Below are 19,597 nucleotides of genomic sequence, written 5' to 3'. Positions count from 1 at the left end.
AAGCTGCATGTTAACTGCTGTCTTAATAATAGATTTGATAATAAAAAAGTGCATAAGGTAGTACGAAACACCCCTTAAGGTAGTCCTATACTCGGCACTAAATGGGCTCAATCATTAAAAGCTTAGCTTTAAATGATGAATATACATTCTAGCAATACATATACAAAAGAAAATATGTATGTTTACATGCTAGTTTGTTTGTTATCACCTATCAGACGGGTGTACCCCCTTGCGAAAATTATTGACAATTATGAAATTTGCCAGACGTCCGTTTTTCCTAAAACTTATTACCAATTTTGGGAAAATTAGAACTGAACATACAAAATAGAGTATAAATATTTATTTAAGCCATATCTCATCAATAATTTTGCGCAAATTTTTGTAAGTAAGTACGCTTTATGGACCTGATGTATCAAAATAGAATACAAAAAATGAAATGCTAGTATCGCGTTTGGTAATTTTTTTTTTACTATTTTATGGACTCAAACTTAAATTCATGGTGTTTATTCTATAGATTGACATCTTAGAAAAAAGATTTGGTAAAATAAATTATATGTTTACGGATTACTTTTCACGCTATAAGCTCTAAACCAAGTAGACCCTGACGAAAAAATCCGTAAAAATCACATTTTGCTACAGTTTTCTGCTTAGATCTGTCAACAATGTTAGATATCATTTAAACATTAATTAATTGACGATTGATTAAATTCGAAATAGCGTCTGTCTCTAAATTTAAACCGGTTTTAGTAAAAGAAAAAGAAAAATTCGGGGGGGGGGGGGGGGTCAAAACAAAGAAGATATAGGCATACCCGAGATCCTGGTTATTCAGAAACCTCGTTTTTCATTTTACTTTAACAGAATCGAGTTTCTCAACATTAATCATTTCTATCTCTCATAGAATACATATATTACCGTTCTAATTGCTTATTATTGCCTTTGTTTACAACAGCGATGTAGAGCAAAATCAATACCGGGTATCAAAAACGCTTTGTAAAAGTCGAACCAATATTGTAAAATCCGTATTATGACGTAGTTCGATACTCGGACTACTTTAATTTATTTTTTCGAAATATTTTCTCAAATACACAAAATAATGACTTAACATTACGTAAATTTTGTTTCAATCCATTTTCTTCAGAAAAAAAATAAATTATACCCATCAATTACTCAAGGCTGAAAAATGGAGGTACAAAGTATTTTGATAATTTTGAAACGTACATTTGGATAGTGTCCATATGATTTTTGTGTAATTTATCATTTAAAAATGCTTAACTTGCTCTCTTCAGAGTAAAGATCTGAAATTTGGACGCAACCACCACCAGTGTTTAGGCTTTATGTCCAACAAATTTCAAGGTCATATCAACAGATCAAAGGTCAAATAATTTTATATGATGACGTCATGTACGATTTTTATCAATTTTTACCTCCGTCAAATAAACTTAAAATTTAATTAATCTAAAACCAATGGCTAAATTTTCTTTATTTTGATTTATTTTGATTTAAAGGGTCATGACAATCATACTGTTAAATTTTATTCAAATTTGAATTATACATTTTCTTTTTAGATACCGTTAAGTGCTGCAAATTTCCGTCTTAAAAGAGAATTCACAAGCGTTAGTTTTACATTATATCACATCAGAAATTATCTTAAGTTACTAGTTGGAATTTATTTCAGTATCTTTAGAATGTCTCCTGTATACATTGCAGCACAAATATTAGTAATATCTTGAAAAAATAATTTAATGTCATAGGAAATTATAGTTACAATGTCTATTTCATTTTACACTCCACTAAAAGGAGATTCGAGTGGTCTGGTTGGGGCGATGTGGGCAAAAATTTTGAGGTCGGGATTTTTTCAAATTTTAGGTATTGAAAGATTTCATTCCAAAGAAAAAAATAGTTTTTATTGAGTGTTTTAATGATAGGGGATGATAGTGTGGGAGATGTCTGTGACAAACCATTTAGAACTATAGAGATGTGTAAAAGGTTTGAAGATCAATGTTTTGGATTGTGGTAAGTGTTTTAATGGTTTTTCAAGAAAGTGAGACTATTCAATAAAGGATTTGTCAACACTTTTGGTAACCTAGGAATGTGGTAAAATGCCTGGGAATAAGGTAAATCATGGAAAGGAAGTAAGATTTCATAAAATGCCATCTACTATGAATAACAGATATTGAAAAAACCAAAATTAGTTCAGATTTTTTTTTTATTTACTTTAATTTGTTATGTATCGTCATTGCTATTTTTTGTACAGCCCTGTTAAACAGTCTCATCTTATTTTAATTTATTTATCAGTCAAGTCTAAGTTATGGTATTCTGTACATGGACTCAGCCTGGACTCAGCCTGGCCTCAGAATCAACTTAATTTGGATGTCGCTGGCCACTGTTGTCTAATCTGTATATCCCCCCTGCTTTCTAGTCGTATGGATGTGATGGTAGCAGTGTGCTGTCATTCATCCAGTAACGCAGTATTGTCTGCCTTGCTTAGGCTTCTTCCGTAGTCATTTTGTGTACGGCTGTGTTGTTGGTATAAATAAATTTGGCATGTGTCCGGATTGTGGTGTAGTCTTTGATTGACCAGAAGTGTCATCTGGAATGTTCCCTACATATGTATAATATAAGTAGGGCCCCTTTTCCGTGGAATGTTTTGATGAACTGTGCTATAGTAGGCAACAACATGGAAAGTTATATTCCATTCGAAGCATGTGATGATAGAGATATTCATAGTGCTCATTCTCTTTGACTGTAACCTGCTAACATTAAAACTGCATCTTGATTATATATCACAATGGAATGTTACTTATGTATCATTTGATTAACTAATCCGTCCTTGGGGAAAATGCCATACTTTAAGACAAGAGTAAACTGCATAAGGATATAAAAATTTGGGATATCGGGGTGGGTATGTTACAAGAAGTGGGAAGTTTTTACCGAAGTCTTTGAGAAATATCAAGATAGATAAAGAATTTGGAGGGTCAAATAGAGAAGAAATTAAGAATTCATATAAAAATGTAGTTGGCCATATCTGCATTGTAAAGGTTAAACCTTCAATGTTTTTTACGTTTCAATATGAACATGATGAATAGTTTAAATTGGTAGGTCTTTGAGGTTTATATAAAAAATGATATTAGAAACTGTAGATGCTTCTATCATGCCCTTAGGGGTTAAAAAAAACTCTGGTACTAACATAAAGGTTCTGAGGTTTCCTCTAAATTACAATCATTTCAACTTCTATAAAAGTATGTAATGTGTTGATTACTTGAGATCAAGATTTATAACCACGGCAGTGATTTATTTATTACTCTTGTACAGTAATAAAATTTCCACATAAATTCAGATATAGAACATTATTCTATAATTGTTTATGAAACTTAAATTTCTTGCATTACTTTTGTAAAATAAACAATCATTGATTAAATATAGAAAGAAACAAATCATCAATTCATCAGATTTGAAAACATAGCTAGTCAATTCACTGTGATAGCAATTTCCAATACATTAGTATCAAATGGATGGCCAGCTCAAATAAGCATGCTTGTAACATATTTTTTTCCTAATAATCTTAATGCTTCTACTAATGATGACAAAAACATTTTCCAGTCATGATCAGCAATCAACAAAACCAGATCAGAGAAAGGGAGGATTTTAGTCATAATCACATGTAGATCACTTACCGGTAAATAAGCTGATAGTCAAACAATTAGTTTTATTCATATCAGTGGTCCTGATTTTAACATTTCTAATATTTTGAAGAATTTGAGAATTTCTGTTGAAATAGGTTTGTTATATTTCACCAGGCTTGAGTTTTTTTCAGTTCATCTACAAGAGTATATTGAATTTAAGTTTTTTAAGTCTGAGTGGTTAAGACACATCAAGTTCTTTAAGTTCGTACTAGTAAAGACTTGGGAGAAGGAGATTAAATCATTAATAAGAATAAAACTACTTATGAATGAACAGCTATTCTAAGACTCTCTATCAATCTTGTGATATTATATCATGGACTTTAATTCTTAACATAGGCCTGATATCAAATGTCAATGAACAGTGAATGTGTCAGATTACATGGCTGAAGAAGTGATGAAATTTAATGTAAAGAAAAATAATGCTTTATAAAAAAAATTTTTTTTGCCATGAGAATAAAAACGAATTTGAAAAAAAAAAATGTATCACCTTTTTAAGGACAGATTATGAAATTTTACTTTTACCAGGTTAAATTAAATTTTGAAGGTTTTATTTTTCTGTTTAGATGTAGAATTCTAACAACAATCTCATTACTTTGTCTTTAGTTTTTACTATTAATTCAAAATCCAATTATTTGCAGTTTTCATCCATTTTCTTGAAAAAGATACACATATGGAAATGAAAATTCGAATTCAAATTTAGCATGGTGATAGGTCAAGTTCGATTTTGGGAACAATCAAGCAATTTTCAAATTAGTTATGCCCCTTGAACATATAAAAATTCTAATTATATGGTTTTCCTGTTCATTTTCTTTGCAGAGGTTGCACTTACTGAAATTAAATTTGGTATACAGATTTATCATAATGATAGCTAGATCAAGTTTGATTTTGGTACAATCGAGCAATTTATGACAGGGTTATGCACCTTGGACTTAAAAAAATTCGGATTATTTGCAGTTTCTGTTTATTTCCTTTGCTGATGTTTCCAAGGAATTGGGGGGGGGGGGGATAAGTGTTCCATAAACATTTCTTGTTATTATTCACCTAGTACCCTACTTTAATTATCTGGTACCCTCTCCCCTATAAGCTAGCACTACCATACCTAAAAGAGGGACTATTGGTCAACTTGAACCTTTTCAATTACATGTGTGTAATACATTCGCCCTCCATCTGCAGAATAGTTTTAGACTTGGACATATAAGGTTTTCTAGATCCATCTGATTTGTCTTCTATTTAGCAGCCATCATTCAAAAATTGTAGTCCTGAGACAGAATTGAACATGGAATCAGAATCTGTATGACGTAGCTGACTGGACTCTTTGCTTCCTGATTTGGTTTACTAAGGACAGGAACAGAAAATTACTTTTTCAGACAGTGCTCTAATACATTGGCCATTTTTTCTGTTTCATATTTTTCCTAATTGTTTTTGCTATGCTTTTTTTTTATCATTTGAGCATAAATCTCTCAAGACATTTTATTTGATTATTTTTTTTATGCTAAAATAATGTTCTGAGACATTTTTTATAGCCATGCAAATTAATTGCCTGATATCTATATGTGAGGCATGTTTATTAGATTTATATGCTTAGATATTATATTTAGTCTTTGCATTTGAATTGATCATGTGAAATATGTCCTCAATAAAAATAGAGTACAAAATTCGAATCTGCTCTATATTGGTATATTATGAACAATTAAAAAATCAAACAGTTGTGAAAATTAAAAAAACGTAACTGGTGTTCAATAGTTAAATGTGAGCATATCTCCTTTGCAGAATTTTGGAACTTAACTTGAAGAGTGGAATGATGAAATACTTTGGATCCACCCCTAACGAACATCATGTGTACCCGGATATTGAGGAGGAGTTAGAGTTTTTGGACTATTGAACATTGCTCCAGCTACAACCGTTCATTGTCTTATGATAGGGGGATTTCTAGATATTTATATTTCTGTATATAGTATATATATGTATAAGTGCATACACCACACACACAAACTCACATAATTAACAGCTTGTAGAGAATAAGCCTTTGGCGGCAAGGGGAGACAACTCTTTGCTCTGGCTTCTGATTTCCCGCTTTCATCTCTTGGAATATGGTAAAGCTTGAAAATGTGTTCTTGTTGTTTTCTTGTAGTCGCCGAAATGAAAACATTAAGAAGGTGATTTTGGACGTATTGTTGATGCTTAGAGTAATGTGCAGTCTTCACGAAAATCGAGTGTTAAGGTATTCAACTAGTCATGTTTTCTTGCCTATATTGGCAATGTGAGGCGAAAAATTTCAGTCCATTTTCTAGCGAAGGAAAGATAAAAGTATTACAGATTCATGCACCTCTCTTTATTGTCTAAGTCACCCATGATCCTGCGTTTTCCTTCTATTTGTTCATACATGTAACAGGGTCCCCCCAGTTTGTGTCAATTAACTGGACAGTGTTTTCGTGAGGACTGAGTTTTGTTCAGATATTAAAGGTAGCTTTTGGTGATGTATCTAGGTATTTTAACATTTCTTGATCTGCCATTATTGTTGTCATTCTGTCAGAACACTTCTACTTTAAAAAAAAAAAATGAAATACAATAGTTATACATTGTTATTAACGCGTGTGTTTATTTGTATGATAACATTGAGTTCATAGTACTGGGCATAGAAGTAGGTTTATTGTTATAACAACATCTAAAGTGTGCATATTGGTCAACTATGTTTCTTTCTCATTAATTCTCTTTTATCTTAGCTACGTAAGGTATTCTAATTGTGTCCTTGAGATTGTTTTCATTTCTTTCTTTTCTAGGCCAGTGTTTAAATCTTGAGTAAATTGAATTGTTGGGGAATTCTTTTTTTAAATTCATGTGTAGATTTTCACTAACAATGCCTCCAAAAATTGTGAAAATGAATTTTTACTGCGATATTTTGATGTTTTTATAAATGCCATTGATAGAATTATTTTACGCTGTATGTTAACTACTGTCTTAATAATAAATTTGATAATAAAAGGTGCTTTAAGTCGTCTGTTTCTTTAATTATCCTCATCATTCAGCCAGCATGAAGCAGTATAGATATAGTGTTCAGTCTTATCTATTCTTACAAAAATGACAAGCAAATATATATTTGCCGACTAGCCCAGAATGCATACGGGGGAGCCGGAAGTTTATTTTAAGCTGAACAATACAAAATTGTATCATGTACATATACTGTAATATAAAAAATCACTGCCTCACCCTTTTTTAACAAATATTTGAACCTTTCATCGACGACGTGACCGGCCAGAAAAAACCAGAAATAAAAAACTATTAAATAGAAAAATCTCTGGAAACCTGTGTCCCAAACCATGTCAAAGTCGCAAATGCGCGCCGTCTCAAGGGTAGTGCAGGGACTTTACAACAAAAATATGAAAATTTTTAAGCTTCTAAATTATAGTATAATAAAAAATAAAAAATAACAATTTTTTATTGATGTAAATTTGATGCGTCTTTGTAAGAAGACGGGCTAGAACTGATTTCTCGTGCTATTCGAACACCAATCATACACTCGTCACCACGTGACTCGTAACTATGAATTTCATTGGATACAGTTTTCTACTCGAATCAACAAGACAATTATTTTCCGCTAATCTCCGTACCGCGGAAAATATTAAGTCTTATCTATTCTTACAAAAATGACAAGCAAATATATATTTGCCGACTAGCCCAGAATGCATAGAAAAACACCAAAGTTAGGGTGAGGCGACGAAATGAATCAGGGAAAAAACAAAATATAACATACATTTGATAACAAATTCAAAACAAAAATGTGAAAAACTTTATGATAATTATAACCCCAATTTTCTGGAAACTGCCAATCGGTTTTCTAACTGATCTACAACATACATGTCCTTACTAGAATCGCACTTCCAGCGCCCGTGTCTTTTAATACACCTTTCGTTTACATTTGAACCGACTGCAGCTGTAGCTCCGCCTGATCGAAGCGAATGTAAACCTAAATTTAAACCAGAACTGACCTCTTTTAGCCTGGAAATAATGTTTTCCCTTGCAGTAGTGTAACTAATCTTTTTGTTTTTATATATCAACTTTGCAATACCATGTGATCTGAAAACTGGCTTAAATAAAAAATCTGAAGATAACAAATTAATATCTGCCAACATAACATATTTTTGCAACATTTTCACAGGACAAGCACTTGTGGAACCATTTGCGACCAACACCTCGTTTCCTTGCCGGTATTGGTCAGTTTTACTTTTATTAATGTACACACATAAATAATCATCAACAAATTTTACGTCACAACATTTTAGGCTACTTAATTCGTCATAACGCAAAAAAGCGGCAAAACTCAACAAAATCATGGTCAAGTCTCTTACAATCAGCACATCCGTAGATTCGATATATAAATTGCACAAACGAATCAATATATCAGATGAGACAGGGTCCTTTCTGGTTACTTTGGGAGTTGCAATGCGCTTGGCCGCCTCTTGTAGACACTTGACATAAGAATTGCTGGTAGGATCGGCAAATCCATGTAATTCGTGAGCCCACTTTAAAGAATAGATCGCGTGATTGACCACATGAGAAGATGAACCTTGATCCAATAATTGTGTAATATACAATGCGACGTGAACAGGTTGTGCGGGTAAACACTCAAATCCTTCTTTTTGAATGAAATTTTTCCATCTTTTAAAACTACTATGGTAAGATTTCGTTGTGTTAAAACTCTTCCCCTGAAGAATATAGTCGGACATCTTGTATGCCAAATCGTTCAAAATGTCGTTATTTCCGGCTCCGCTTCTGGCTACGTCATCAATTATTTTTTGTCGTATCCCGATGTCTGTCAAAATAAAATAATCTAATGATTAAATCTGAAAACGACCATGTCAAACTGAAGGGGATCATTACAAAATACCCCCTTTTTATATCTTCCCTTCTCTAGTATGTGAGTTCTTTGCAAAACTAACGAATCTGAAATACTTGAACAGTTTTGTAACAAAGGCCAAAAAGGAGCTGAAATCCACCTAGGAACAACTAGTGTCCCTAACACTTTTTCTGACAAGCATTTTTTGATTGTTTTTGAAATAAACACTGGTGGAGGGACAAGCCACATATTTGATCCCGTCCATGAAAAATTAAATGCGTCAATGCCGCTAGTACCAGGACACCAAGACTTTGAGTAAAATACTGAACACTTTGTATTGTAATGCGTTGCAAACGCGTCAATGTCATGCTGACCATACTTTTCACACAAATAATTGTACACTGAAATTTTAATGCCCCAATCATCTCTATCAGTCTGCCTACTGATCAAATCAGCTTCTTGATTTTCCGATCTCGGGATCCATTTTGGAATTAATGTAATTTTGTTGTAACTACATGACTGAAAAATATCAGAAGCAATTAATTGCAAATTCTCTTTCTTACTGCCAACCTCTAAAATATGAGACACATTTTTGTTGTCACTGTAAACAACCAGAGACGAACCTTTTAAGTCATCTGAATGCGTGTTTATTATTCTATGAACTGATTCTAATTCTCGCCAAGTAGAACTCTTATTGCATTCCCTCTGGCTCCAAGAACCAGACACAGTAACTCTGTCCTTCTGTAGGACTACATCCCCACCCTGCTGTGAGGAGCTCTTGTCTGGACGCTGAACTGTTGGGTTAATATAACCCCCATAACCTACATCTGATGCGTCACTGAATAATTCAAAATCTCTCGTTTCTGATAAATCAATGTTTCTAAACAATGCACCGCTACAGTTCAATGACCTTATGCTTTCTAACCAAAACAAAACTTCCTGAATTGCATTTTCTGACAACAATACTTTGCTATTCCAACTAGCCCTCGTCTCTACACAAAAATATAAAAATCTAGTCATAATTCGGACTACATTTCCAAAAACAGCTTTCATACTTATGATCTGACCCGTCAGACATGCAATTAGTCTAACACTAAACATATTTGAACGCTTTGATTTGATCAAAATATCATTTACTAAACAGCTGCTAAAGACATTGTCCTACTTATCCTCTCCCGAGACACCCTGACAAAACCATTCTGAAAATCCCATTCTAAACCTAACCAATTCACGTTTTGAGACGGAAACCACTGACATTTTTCATGAGCTAACAAAAATCCAAACTTTTGTAAATCATCCCTGACAAAACAACTGACTCTAAAAGCGTCCGACTGTGAAGAACTGCCTCCCAAACCGTCATCCAAATACATGACAATTTTGACATTATTGGACCTCATGTACTTAACAAAATGCCTAGTAACTTTTGAAAAAATGTAACCAGCTGTAGATAAACCAAAAGGCAGAACATTGAATACATAGTACTTTTGCCGACCATTGATATTCCAGCTAAAGCCCAGATACTGCCTGTGTTCTGCAAATATAGAAATATGATGGTATGCTGACTTAAGATCAAATGTGAAAACAAAATCACCGATATTAAACACGTCTCTTGCTACTTCAGCGTCCTCATATCTATACCTATATTTAGGCAAATGAAAATTCACATGTCTACAGTCTAGGACTAACCTAGACTTACCTGATCTGTTATATGCAACAGTAAGCGGATTGACCACACTTGGCTTAGTACTCACCTCTGAAATGCAATTTTTTGCCAACAAAGACTCGATTTCTGACGAAACAAATTCTACATTTTCTAATGAGGATCTATTGTTTTTTATATCGACACTTTCTGGAATTGTTTTAAAAGGAATTTTATATCCATGAGAAATTATATCTCTAATGTAATTGTCCACACCTGTTTCAACCCACCTTGATAAACAGCTATTTAAATGCCCGACAGGGCTTACCTGGTTAGTAGTGCACTCGTCCGTGACCGACGTCGACAGGCGTGAATTCGAATAGCTTTGTTCTGAAACTGAATTGTTATCTGAATTTCTGAAGGTATTACATGTAACAATACTTATCTCTGCCGAATCGTTGAGCTTCCTTCTACAGTCTCTCGCCCAGTGACCTTTAAACCCGCATCGATAGCACGTCCCTGGCTTGACCGTAGGTGACCTAGAGTTGTCTTTCTTGTATGGGTGTGGCCTTGAATAGTCGTTTGTTGATTTCCGCTGTGCCTTTTGTTGTTTGTCCTTTTTCTCTGCTTTATTTTGCGCCTTGTTTATTCTTTTTTCATCGTCAGAATCGTCAGCGATGGGATTAGCTTGGTATTCAGCTACTACCTTCCACCCTAAAGGACTAGAATCAGCTATTTTTATCAATTTCTGTCTCTCATTCAAAAGTTCAATACCTTCACCAATCTTTGTCCGGGCGGTGTTTATGTTTTCAACGCCAAGGTTGGCGCTGTCCAAACTGGCGTCTGCTTCCCTCAGCTTAGTGATGACCTGTGCGTTTCCCCGGTACTGCGCTTCGTTTCCATGACGTTTAAACTTATAACTACCAAAAATGTTCTCCTCTATTTTCGCTAACTGCGATGACGAGAGTTCCTTCTGTGTTGTTTCCATAGACGATTGAAAATTCTTGAAATTGCTGTCTATCAGAGTCTTCATGCTGCTTAAAATTTGATTTTGGGACGATTCCACTGCTTTTTTAACTTCGGAGCTAATTATTTGCTGGACCTCGGAACTTATACCGGCATCCCCGTATTCGTCCATGATAGATGCGTCTTTGTAAGAAGACGGGCTAGAACTGATTTCTCGTGCTATTCGAACACCAATCATACACTCGTCACCACGTGACTCGTAACTATGAATTTCATTGGATACAGTTTTCTACTCGAATCAACAAGACAATTATTTTCCGCTAATCTCCGTACCGCGGAAAATATTAATTATGTGTACACATGTTTTATCAGTTGACAGTCCGGGTATAGAACACTGGAGACTACAGGAAGATACTCGAGGAGGTTAAGGTTTAAAGAGCTGGTTAAAGTTTTTGGAGCAGGTGCCAAAACTCGAGACTATATATACAAGATCACGGAGCATTAAAGATTTTCCTTTTATGGGGACAGAATTGGTTGGAGGGCGTTTTGATGTGTACGTTAGTTAGACAGGGGCTGTATTGATCTTCCTTCCGTGGGTTTGGGGCGAAAGGTCAAGGGTGGGTCGGTGGCGGGTTGACGTTTACAGACTCTAATTAAAGGAGGGGAGTTCAATCAGATTTTAAATTTTAATTCATGATTTTGAAGCTCTTTGAGGTAGCTATATTGGACGCATGATAAAAGGGTCAATCTGAGATCAATTTGTTTGTTGTTCAACCGTTCATGTGCGAAGGGAATCCTTAAATCATGCAAAATATATTGGTGCTGATTTTGTGAAGTAAATTGAGGTTAGATTTATAGGTTTTTATATATATGATTCATTTTGAAAAATAAATTGTATTCTTTCCTTATCATTATACTATAGGGTACATTTTTTTCTCAGAAACAAGTGCCTGTGGCATTTTCCCCCGGTTTTAGATGTTTTCAATTTTCTTTTTACTAACCATGCATATTTGGATGTCAAGCTTTAAGTTATAAGAAAGATACAGAGCTTTGCTCACAATTCAATGTTTGTACACGGACACCCCTATGAATGTTAATATCATTTAAAGAGGTATAGCACTTTTTCTCATTTTTTTGCCTACACCTGTGTTTGGACGGAAATAACCTGTTACTAAAAATAGCTTCAGGTACCTAGTTGTCGCAATATGATTTTCGAAACCTGGATACACTGTACTGATTTTATAATGGTGTCTGTAACAACTGATTTGTCATAAATTCGGGAAACTCTGTGTATAACAGTAGTTGATATTCTGAATCGTGATAAGTTCAAGCAAAGTGCAATGGATCTAAGTGTAAATAGAGTACACGTACAGTGTTTATTAATGAAGAGATCTGTTTATATTGGGTGTATTCATACTCAGACTGAATTAAACAAGATAATTTTTAAAAACCAGAAGATTAGATACGTGTAACTTAATCTCTCTGTTCTGTTCATGAAAATATACTACTCAGTGGATTCGATCCAGCGACCACAAAATCAAAAAGACCTCTGCGTCACCACTAGGCCACACATCTAACATTTTCAACAGATGCATTTTCAAGATATACATGTATGGCTATAAACATAATTGTATTAGAAAATTTTCCGAGGGAAGGGGGGTTCGATGAATAATTTTGTTTGCCGCCAGGAGAATCTAAGACCTTTTTTTTTTTTTACTATTTGATTTTTACAGAGAGGGGTGTCTTGATCCCTGACTCCCTTCCCCATATATAATGGCCATTTGGATTTATAAAATTAATTTATGTAAAATTAAGTGAGTCAGTAAATGCATTGTCAAATGGAACAAATTGGGACTACGGGGGTTGATTTAAAAGTAATGTGCCACAGATGCAATAAAAACTTCTTTTTTTTTGGCGTAAAGCAACAAAAGTTCGCACGCCGGCGACGTATTTCCAATGTATATTGTTAATAGGGGGAGTAGTATACTTATAACTTTAATTTCATTGATTATTTCCTTATTTTAACTTCAATTTTTTGTATGGTCCCATAAAAGTGTGGGGGGGGGGGGGGCAACTCCAAGTTAATCCAATTTTTTGGTATGTAAATTTGACAATCCCCTCTGCCCCCCCCCCCCCCCCCCCCCCCATGATGCTACGTGCCTGAATTATTCTGAAAAAAAATGCAATAGTAATGTGATGTTTTTAGATTTTTTTTTTAAATATTCTAATTCAGTGTATTAATTGTAATAATTTTCAGTTCACGTTTTGCTAGATGATGCCAGGTTTGGAATAAAGCCATGCAATATAATTTTATTCAATCTGGGTGTAAAAAATAACTTGTATGGATATGAGATATCATATAATCAGATAATATTAAGTTCAAAAAAGAGAGAATTAATTTTTAATTTCTGTAAAAAGACACTTTATTTATCTATTCTAGCCACCTTAATAATTTAAACCACGCCTTTTAGGCCTATCCCCTTCTTACTTATCTTCGGAACACCTTTGTACTTCTCCTCCACAGAGAGTTAACGGGGAAAGCCTATCGAGTGGTCTGTTACTTGAAACGCAGACGACATTTGGGAAGAGCCAGAGGTCAGCTAGGTACAGCTAAATTGTTCTCTCTCCCAATATATTCCATTTAACATGTTTAACGCATTTGCTTTGTTGTTGGTTGAATTCAACAATGATAAATATTTAATCTTTAATAATACAAGCTCTAGAGTCATATAAGCCACCCCCTCCCCCCGCCGTTTTTGCGGCTTATATACGAATCTAGTAAATAATATCGTTGGGGGGGGGGGTGCTTTCAAAATACACCCCATTTGTCATTCTGTGCATTTTCTAAACATGTCACGTGATTTTAAACAGGTAGCTACAGGACAATGGTACCAGGAAGAATAAACATGTGAAATGTCGCCATTTTGTACTCGGCAGGTTTGTTGTAATTCGTATCATATATTGACTTTACACTTGTTTTTAGATCTATATATTCAACATTGACATTTATGTCAGTGATTAAACTCTATTGTTTTTCTTTAAAATATTGTATAAAACTCTGTCAATCAAATTTTGCTGTAAAATGATTTTCCACAAAAATCACATATTTTATATAGGTCACCTGAAACAGTTGGTGATCTGTTGTTATCTAGTTTTTGTTCGTCGTCGTGTGTCAACCATAGATAAATTTGTATACGAGGTGTTTAATAGCCCCATGGTAAAACGTATTTTGAGGGCACAGAAGGACAGGCCAATGAGAAATTCCAAAAAGTCTACTGGTGTGCATATTATGATGACCAATTCTCGCCAAGGACCATTTCTTGCCAGTGCATTGTTACGTCATTTTATCAACACAGAAAAATTATATGCAAAAAAAAAATGATGTACCAATGCACTGGCAAAAAATGATTCTTGGCGAGAATTTGTCGCACGCCAGTTTGAATTTAATAAACTGCTTAGAAAAGATAGTGTGCAAACCATAAACAAATAAGGGATAATTAAGTAACATGAGTAATAACCTTGGTAGACCGTAGTCGCCCAGAACCATGAATTAAGTTCATATAAAATATATAATGCATGAATCCGCCACCCTTTATTTTCACCAAAGCTCGATCAGATCAAGATAACTTCTCTCTATACATTCATACCTTCAGTACCTTTTCATGAATAGACATAGTCTAAATCTTGATTAGATTTGTGCAGGAATAAAAATTTATGAAACAATGCCAAATGTTCATTTTATTCTTACGTTCATAATTTTGATAAAACAATGTAAATCAAAGCAGAGCCACCCCCCCCCCCCCCCCCCAATCCTTATGAATCTTGTTATTATAAACAAAAAACGCTTCAGATATAGATACCAGTTAAAACCACTTTTCCAATCCTTATATAAACCTGCTAGTTTGTTAAGCCACATATCCTCTTCACCAAGCTCATGCTGGGTTATCGTAAAAATGGTTGAATTACCATTAATGATTGATCAGATGGTTACAATATACTTGGGTGACAGTTAAGGCCCAGTGGGCATATTGTAAATGTTTTGAAAAATTGAAACAATTTTAACTTTTAGGAAGTTACATTTAATAGTATAACTTATTCAACAAAAAATACATATAAAAAAAGAAATTACATAAGTCAATGCATATTAAGTTTGTTGGGCTTTTTTTCAGAATATATGACAAAAGTGCCATTACCATGGACCCTGAGAACAGCCTTCAGGATGTGTTACGGTGTCATCTCTGTGAGACCCCGGGCCCCCCTATGTACTGTGTCATTTGTAACAAATATCTGTGTAAAGCCTGTGAGGGGGACCATCTCTCTGATCTATCCAAAGAACACAAAGTTGTGCCATTTAAAAAGAGAGGATATACTCCAAAGTGTCAAAAACATTCCTCAAAAATATGTGAACATTACTGTGAGCAATGTAACATTCCTATTTGTGCATCATGTCTTTCCTCTGAAGAACACAATGGCCATAAATTTATTGAAATAACTAAAACTATGGACAACAAGAAAGAAATCATTCAAAAAAATTTACATGAACTAGAGAAATCCATTTATCTTAAATACCAAGAGATTGCATCCATTATCACAGTCCAGAAATCTGCTCTGAATGAAAACTCCCAGAAATTAACAACAGAAATCGACAGACATGGAGAAGACTTGCACAGAGAAATAAACACTATTATCAGAAACATGAAATCTAACGTGGAGGAAATGGACACCAAACACCTGGCTACACTAAATCAACAGGAAGATGAAATCAAACACACCATTTCTGAAATCACACAGACCATTACTGAACTAAAGACATTACTGGACTCCAATGATGTCAGCCGTGTCTCTGCCTACAAATCCAGGAATGATGAATTCAGAAGATTGCCTCCTAAACTCACAGTGTCCTTACCAAGTTTTACCCCTCAGAAGATCAACAAAGAACAGCTTTATCAACAGTTTGGTTCTCTGTCAGCGTCATCTATCAAAACAGAAGAACATGGCTACACCATGGAATCTCCCGGTGCTGAGTCCTCTCCCCCGGACAGACCGCTCATTGATGTACCACGGATCATCACACAGATAAACACCGAGTGTGGAGTATTAAATCCATTAGAGAGTGTGTCCTGTCTGAGTGATGAGGAGATGTGGACGTGTGGTGGTGACAACATCATGAGACTGTACAACCTCAGTGGGGAACTAGTGAAGTCAGTCAAAACCAAGTCAGGGAACGGTCCACTGGACATAGCAGTGACAAGGAGTGGGGATCTAGTTTATACTGATTACAAAGATAGAACTGTGAACATAGTGAAGAATACACAGATACAGACAGTGATCAGACTACAGGGGTGGAGACCTCTCGGTGTCTGTAGTACCTCCTCTGGTGACCTCCTGGTTGTCATGGACAGTGATGATGATAAACAAACAAAAGTTGTGTGTTACTCTGGCTCCACAGAGAAACAAAGTATTCAGTACGACGACAAAGGACAACCTCTCTATTCATCTGGTGGCATTAAATACATCAGTGAGAACAGGAACCTAGATATCTGTGTGTCAGACTGTAAGGCCCGTGCAGTAGTGGTGGTCAATCAGGCCGGGAAACTCCGGTTTACCTACACTGGTCCTCCCTCTACTACCGAGGAATCATTCTATCCACGCGGCATCACAACAGACAGCCAGGGTCGCATCCTGACAGCAGACTTTAACAACTACTATATCCACATCCTGGATCAGGACGGACAGTTCCTCCGCTACATTGACAACTGTGATTTACAGGATCCATGGGGTTTATGTGTGGACACCAGAGACAACCTCTTTGTGGCTGAGTTAACAGGTACAGTGAAGAAAATACAATACATGTAACATGTGCTTTATATTTTACGACTGTAGTACTTTAATGTGTCTATAGATTACATACACGGGTGTAAATAAAACTTTGTATAAATATATTTCATTTAAATTAAAAAAAAAAAATTATCTCGTACATGCATAACATATAACACGCTGTTTAGTTTTATATCTATACATTAGAGTGTATGTGTACATGTGTTATACATTAGAGTGTATGTGTACATGTGTTATACATTAGAGTGTATGTGTACATGTGTTACATTGTCAATTGAGTATATATACATGAATTGTTTGTTAACGAACTGATTATGTGTGAAACATGTAAACAATTATACACAATATACCAGTTTTAAAGTAGTGAATTTTTTAATGCATTTGGTGTCAACAAATTGATTTTTCATGGTTTTAACTTTATATGTGCATGAACTTTATGAATGGAAAATGAAAAAAAGGATTTATATACACTTGTAAAAAATTGTAATACTAGATATGGAGACCTGTGATTTTATTAGATGAATATTTTGAATACAATAAATGATTAACTGTATGGTGAAGTTTGTTGATTCTATATGTGTGGATTCAATATATGGTCTAGGATTACAAAGTAGCTCGATGAACTTGTTTTAATATAAATAATTCAAACATAATAAAGGATTTTTTTCTTAAACTATGGTATTTGCCATTTGTGATAGTGAGTTAGTTTTCATATCATGAAGAAATTTTCAATCAAAACCTATTTAACTTGACCTTAATCTCAGATTCCTCATGATCAGGATGTATTTTGTGCTTGAAAACAATATTTAAGTAGTTCAGGTAAAAATTCTAAGGATAAAAATATTTTTGAATAAAATTGTTCTTTCCGTACAATGTACACAAAAAATGAAATAAATGATGCATTATATAAATAGTGCCTGTTTGGGAGGGTAACAGTTGAAATTGACACCCCGAGAAAACCATTGTCAATCGACGCGAAGCGAAGGTTGACAATCATCAGGTTTTCGAGGATTGTCAATTTCAACTGTTATCCTCCCAAACAGGCACTATTCATTTTGTTATACTGAATGTCTTAATTTTAACTGCTTTTAGATCGGAATAACGCGAATTCTAAGGATTTTTTTTTCGCGCATGTAACAATTCGTATTATTATACTTTCATGTTAAATACTGAAATCTGATTGGTTTAGATGCAGTTAGTAATCCGTTCTATTATCCTCAGCGTTAGCAACACACTTGGCAACGGGTAACACAACAAATTGTTACATGCGCGTAAATTATGTGCGTACGGTTCGCCGTAGAATTCACTTATTTCTAAATAAAAGCAATAAAATTTTCTTTAAAATTAAGACATTCAGTATAATAAAATAAATAGTGCCTGTTTGGGAGGGCAACTGTGTTGAAATTGACACCCGTCGAAAACCATTGTCAACCTCCGCTTCGCGTCGGTTGACGATGGTTGTCTCGGGGTGTCAATTTCAACAGTTATACCCTCCCAAACAGGCACTATTTATATAATGTTACCCGTTGCTAAGTGCGTTGCTAACGCCGAGGGTAATAGAACAGATTACGAACTGCGTCTTAACCAATCAGATTTCAGTATTTAACATGAAAGAATAGCAAAAATAAATAATACACTTGTGTTTGGTTATGTTTTGCTCCATTTTGCAGATACATGAAGTATAATCTTAGACTTGGGGTGCAATTTAATAAAACATAATGATTTGAAATTTTTTATATTGAGGCATTTTTTTTAGCTCTTTATTTATGCGATTTCAATAATTTAAGCACTAATTGCAACTCAAGTCTAAGATAGTCTTGATCATAATCTGACCAAAGGTATCTGAAAAATAAATGTACATTTTGTAGAGATTAAACTTTGAGAATGCAATTTCTAATGTAAATTCATTTCTGATTGATTTTTACGATTGAGAAAAGTAATTTCGGGCATACCCTAAAATGTTTAGGTCATTTCAGGCACTCGGATGGCCTATTGTATTGGTCGTCGTGCGACACCTGTCAACTGTTTACAATTTTACATTCCTCTCAAAATACTGAGCCAGTCTTTGTGTTGACTATGCATGGATTTTTTCTTTTTCAATCAAAATCTAAGCTATGAGATCATGAACTCCATGGAGACCACAGACTTCAAAGTGGTTGTAGTTACCATGGTAATCTTCAATACATGAAGAAATAGCGGGTTTTCTGTGTATTTTTCTGGTCCACAAAATTATGATTATCTAATAAATGTATTTTTAATAACTTTATAAAGCTATTCGATTAAGAGATAGATATATCACATATTAATGATCAATTCATTCTTTGGTATTTCATACTGGCTATGAAGGTAAGAATCAATACAATTTATTTTTACATAACCCAGGTTCATGACTAGTCTATGTCTTAGCATACCTATACACGAATTGTTCATAACCGTTTTCAATGTCTTCTGGATATGTGCCGTTATAATTATCTCATTCTGGAATTCTATTAAGTTAACATGTCATTGAATACACATTTTTGGTGAAACATTCATTGAATACACATTTTCGGAGAAACATTCTAAAATTTATTAATTCTAAACCGCTGAGGGCATTTTAAATATAATGAAGTTCTATCTACATTAGTATCGATAAGT

The 19,597-nt window shown here is 34.4% G+C and overlaps 2 protein-coding genes across 2 annotated transcripts; one reads left to right on the top strand and one right to left on the bottom strand.

Moving 5' to 3' along the window:
• Nucleotides 1–9,653: 9,653 nt before the first annotated feature.
• LOC128161097 (uncharacterized) lies at nucleotides 9,654–11,381 on the bottom strand. Its single transcript, XM_052824338.1, has one exon. The coding sequence runs from the start codon at nucleotides 11,358–11,360 to the stop codon at nucleotides 9,654–9,656; it is 1,707 nt and encodes a 568-aa protein (XP_052680298.1). The 5' UTR covers nucleotides 11,361–11,381.
• Nucleotides 11,382–13,707: 2,326 nt separating this feature from the next.
• LOC128159767 (uncharacterized) lies at nucleotides 13,708–17,513 on the top strand. The gene is made up of 3 exons (XM_052822955.1): nucleotides 13,708–13,726; nucleotides 13,994–14,059; nucleotides 15,292–17,513. Exon 3 carries the CDS (start codon nucleotides 15,317–15,319, stop codon nucleotides 16,976–16,978), a length of 1,662 nt encoding a protein of 553 aa, XP_052678915.1. The 5' UTR covers nucleotides 13,708–13,726; nucleotides 13,994–14,059; nucleotides 15,292–15,316; the 3' UTR covers nucleotides 16,979–17,513.
• Nucleotides 17,514–19,597: the final 2,084 nt, after the last annotated feature.

The sequence above is a fragment of the Crassostrea angulata genome, chromosome 8, assembly GCF_025612915.1.
Source record: "Crassostrea angulata isolate pt1a10 chromosome 8, ASM2561291v2, whole genome shotgun sequence".
Lineage (NCBI taxonomy): Eukaryota > Metazoa > Mollusca > Bivalvia > Ostreida > Ostreidae > Magallana > Magallana angulata.
The sequence above is the reverse complement of the archived record's forward strand: the minus strand, read 5'-3'. Positions and strand labels throughout refer to the sequence as shown.

What these genes read in the sequence shown, in the direction of transcription:
- LOC128159767 (XM_052822955.1), top strand. Translation starts at nt 15,317, where the DNA reads ATGGACCCTGAGAACAGCCTTCAGGATGTGTTACGGTGTCATCTCTGT.
- LOC128161097 (XM_052824338.1), bottom strand. Translation starts at nt 11,360, where the DNA reads ATGATTGGTGTTCGAATAGCACGAGAAATCAGTTCTAGCCCGTCTTCT.